Here is a 4247-nt window from a genome sequence, read left to right as displayed (position 1 = left end):
ACTATAAATATGATTCAATATTAGTTATTATTTACTAAAATCTGATATAAAACATTTAAGTATATTGAATTAATAAACCTTTTTAATACAATTTATTACATATATAAAATAGGAAGGCGGGTGTGAAAATGCGCGCCCATAGTCATTGGCGTTGTATAAAATTTTAACCATTTTTACACCGCCAAAGAGGCGCCCTTGGGTTTATATTTACTGGCTCAATGGGTGAGTGAGCCAGTAAGCCGGCACCGGTATGATATGTGATGAGTATTCCTTTCTAGATGTATGAAGATGACATAAAGGCAAGTTTATATTAGGAGTATCCCCAAAACCGCATCTGAACAGCGTGGCAGAATAAACTTCAAAACCTTTTCCTTAATAGAAGAGGAGGTCTTTGTCCAGCAGTGTGTATATTTACAGACATTTACATTGTGACTTTCATCAAAACTGCGTGTCAGTGTAGCGAACAATAACTTATACTATTTTAAGCACAATGTGCCAGTCATTGGCGCAACTCGATACACGTGTCAAATTATTGTTTTTTAACGATTTACCGACGTTGGTAGGTCTACATATAAACTTGCCTTCATTTAAGTATATTCCAATGTAACTCTATTTCATATTCGAATTTAATATCATTTATTGATTTAATGATAGTGACGTTACACTTGTAACAAATTCGGAAATTAAATATGACACGTTGCTGACAGCGCGAGAGATGCCTCGAGCGTCGTTTCCGAGTATGACAGTTTCTCGGGATGTAAAGCCTTTCTCATATATCACTTTATGTATCATACATAAAATTCCTTTGAAAAGTATCTTTAAACTATCATAATTTGTTATTCAACTGCTACTATAAATTTTCCTAGAAATATATAAAGATCAAAAAGTAAAAATGTTCAACACGTACCGTTAAATTATCCCGTATGTTTACAAAATTGGTATTGGTTATTAATAATAATGATAGGTATATAAGGATATCTAAAATACCGTATAGCTTGATATAAAAGATATAAAAAGAGAAATAATCTCTAGAGTTATTTTGTATCTAAAATATTGAAGAAATATTGCTTCCACTAATATTAAACATTCCAATGTTTCAAACATTGTTCTTTGTTGAGTCGAGGTAATGTTCTTACATATTTACTTATGGATATGAGGAAAAATGCTTTGTACTAAACTGTCACTCGTATCGCTTCCCCCGCGGGCATCATATTATTTTTTGAAGCGATATATTCTATACATAAAGACAAAGATATGAGATGGAAGCGTATTTCGTTTGTGGGAAATCGTAATAATGGATGCTTTTCACCTGTCGTCGGTCCCTACTTCTTCTTCTCTAATATCCTGTTGTTTGTTTATTTCGAAATCTATTGAGCTCACCTGAGGCCGCTTTGAAGTAAAACAAGATTGGAATATTCAAGCGCTCGTCTTCGTTTTGAATGGCATGTACTAATAACGGGGGCGATAACTTTTAATATGAGAATACAACTCAAAACAATAATGATTATTACGAGTGGAATATTAACGTTATGTAAAAACTTTCGCCTGTGATGGAGTTACATGTAAAGTAGAACGAAAGCCCGCATGTTGATTACACTGTTTTGTTTTCACCGTGTACAACTACTTACGGACGTTGATTTTTTATTTTAAATTTACGGTATATGCTAAAAATAAAATAAATCAATTTTTATTTTATTATTGATATCAGAGAAAAGGAGAAAAGAAAAGAGAAAAGGAGAATTAAAATATCATTAATAATAATAAGAGATGTCATTAATTATACGACCATGAAAAAAAATATAAATGTTTAAAACAATATTATCTATTTACATTTCAAACTTTGGCCTTGATGATATTTTTTTTAAAAATAAACCTTTTTTTAAAATAAACCGTATGCACCTAACTGTTCCCACATTAAGTAAGTTATCGCGCGTGTTACTATTTTGCATATACTACAACATCAACGTTAAAGAATAATAGGTTTCAAACGCGTAAGGTTACATTGTAACGCGCAAAATGTACGGGGATGCTCGTTACGTCTTGTTTATATATATAATTTTAAATTTATTTCTATGTAAGTTTGTGTGGTTATAACTTTAACATTTATCATAAGATAATGAGTGATCAATTTGTCTTTATTTGTTTCAGTTATAAGTGCTAACGATACATCGACACCAGGATGTAGAAACAAACGTCACTTATTACCATTACTGGGATATCTTCAGGGATATAAAATAGGTCATAATTTTGCACTACAATTACCTCCGTTCTTTCTGTCACCAATAATAATATTACCTTCAGTGAATCAACAACAAAGTGTGAACGTACAAAAATCTTCATCGGATGAAAATTATCAGGAAAATGGAGGAACATTTCAAAACATATCTCCTGCTAGACTAGTCGCTGATGATATCAATGAATCGAATAAATCTCTCAACTCGGAAAATACTGGTAACATTGAAAATGTTAAGCTTAAAGTTGATGCTGATAGTGATGTATTAGAATCGGGTAGTTATAGTTTCAGACAAGCTAATGTTAATGAGACAAATGTTACTGAAACCCCAGAAACTATCGATGAATTGATGACTACTACACCATTTGCAGAAACAACTGAAACTGATGCAGAAAAATTAACAATTAACGGCACCAAACCTCTTGGACCATATCCAAATGCTTCATATGATAACGAATATTTAAATACTTTATCAATCACTGTAGCTCCAACACAATACAATTTGACAGTCCCTAATGCTGACGATAGATGGCAAAACTTCAGTCAACCTTCAAATGAATCTGGAAATAATAATACAATAAATAATATAAATACAACAACAGATATTGTTTTTCCATCAACAGAAACTGATTTAACAGAAATGAAAAAAATCTATCCATATCCAAGGTCTTGGTATAATTCAAAGGTAGATCGACTGTCAATAACTACAAATTCGTATACAAACGAAGAAGCTGGTTTACCGCCTACTTACGATGATCGATGGCAAAGATTTTCCTCATTAAGAAAATCATATCCATCGTCTGGCTTTCGACCTCTCGCTGGCTTGTACTATGATGGATTTCTACACAAATCTTTAACTAAAGAGATGGGATTTATTCCGTATCGTCATAATGGTTATTATTATAATTGATGATGTACCTTGAACGTAAATTATTTCGTAAGTAGCCTGTTATAGAAAATTTCACTCTCAGTTTGCTTATAAAAGTAATTTTATAATTAATTTATCAAATATTTAAAATAAGAAACAATAAATTTTAAAATGTATACACCTACGTTATCAATCGACTTATTATATCACTGATGTAAACAATAAAGAAAAACTGTTCCTATTTTATATTTAAAAAAAATTAAGTGTCTTTTCATTATTTGAGGCTTTGAAACGAATGACAAGAGAAAAACAACTCAACATCATAATTTAAATATCAATTTAAAAATGATGATGAATATAAGCACAAGTATAAATATCCGATAATAATTCAAAATAACCGTAAACCACGATAATCGGTAACATTTACCGCTATAAATTTACAAGTGTCTTCAATAGCAATTGTCATGATACTCGTGAAGCAAGGATTGCCTTTGTGTTCAGACATTGTTGTCTCGTTTGTAACATTGTTATGTGAATCGTTAGCAAATGAAGAGTTTTATTGCGAGTGAAGGAAATGTGATCATGTTCCTCTTAACGCTTTGCTATTGTAAACATATAGTTCTTGACACATTTGTTGTGGTTGCTCTAGAGGAATTCTTAGTGCTGTCTCAAAATATATCAATTTGTGAAATGTTAAGTTAAATAGTATGTAAATATGTACATTTGCGGCGTTTCCATCGCGCTGTTCAACTGCGGGTTAGTAGATTAATAAAGTATTGGAGAATATCAGGTTTCATCTCAATGTTTTCTTTGCCATTGTTTGATACTCAATGGTGCTTAAGTGAAAAAAGTTAATCTGCGATAATCGGTTCAATTTCATGTTCTCGAATAAATTAAAATAATATACGTTTTCTGAATTGATTTATGTATGTATGTATCTCATAATTTAAAATTATGAGCTTTAAATAAATCATAATTATATTACAAAAGTTTAATGTCTTTGTCTTTTTGTGTTAAATTATTTAAAGCACATTTATTTTATTATATTATTTTGTATCAAAAGAATTTTAATAATATAGTTCTAGTTGTAATAATATATTATTAGGTGTGAAAGTAAGTACAGCTATTCATCTGACAAAATCTCGC

At 30.7% G+C, this 4247-nt stretch overlaps 1 protein-coding gene across 1 annotated transcript; it reads left to right on the top strand.

Annotated features, from left to right (window-relative positions):
* The first annotated feature begins 1980 nt into the window (after positions 1-1980).
* LOC113397890 (uncharacterized) lies at positions 1981-3180 on the top strand. Its single transcript, XM_026636417.2, has 2 exons — positions 1981-2074; positions 2149-3180. Exons 1-2 carry the CDS (start codon positions 2017-2019, stop codon positions 3141-3143), a joined length of 1053 nt encoding a protein of 350 aa, XP_026492202.2. The 5' UTR covers positions 1981-2016; the 3' UTR covers positions 3144-3180.
* Positions 3181-4247: the final 1067 nt, after the last annotated feature.

This window comes from Vanessa tameamea, chromosome 13 (assembly GCF_037043105.1).
Source record: "Vanessa tameamea isolate UH-Manoa-2023 chromosome 13, ilVanTame1 primary haplotype, whole genome shotgun sequence".
NCBI classification, from domain to species: Eukaryota; Metazoa; Arthropoda; class Insecta; order Lepidoptera; family Nymphalidae; genus Vanessa; species Vanessa tameamea.
The sequence above is the reverse complement of the archived record's forward strand: the minus strand, read 5'-3'. Positions and strand labels throughout refer to the sequence as shown.

Bases quoted from the DNA above. Each gene is read 5' to 3' on its own strand.
- LOC113397890 (XM_026636417.2), top strand. From the start codon at position 2,017: ATGTACGGGGATGCTCGTTACGTCTTGTTTATATATATAATTTTAAAT. The intron at 2,075-2,148 runs GTAAGTTTGTGT...TATTTGTTTCAG, and splicing joins AATTTTAAATTTATTTCTAT to TTATAAGTGCTAACGATACA.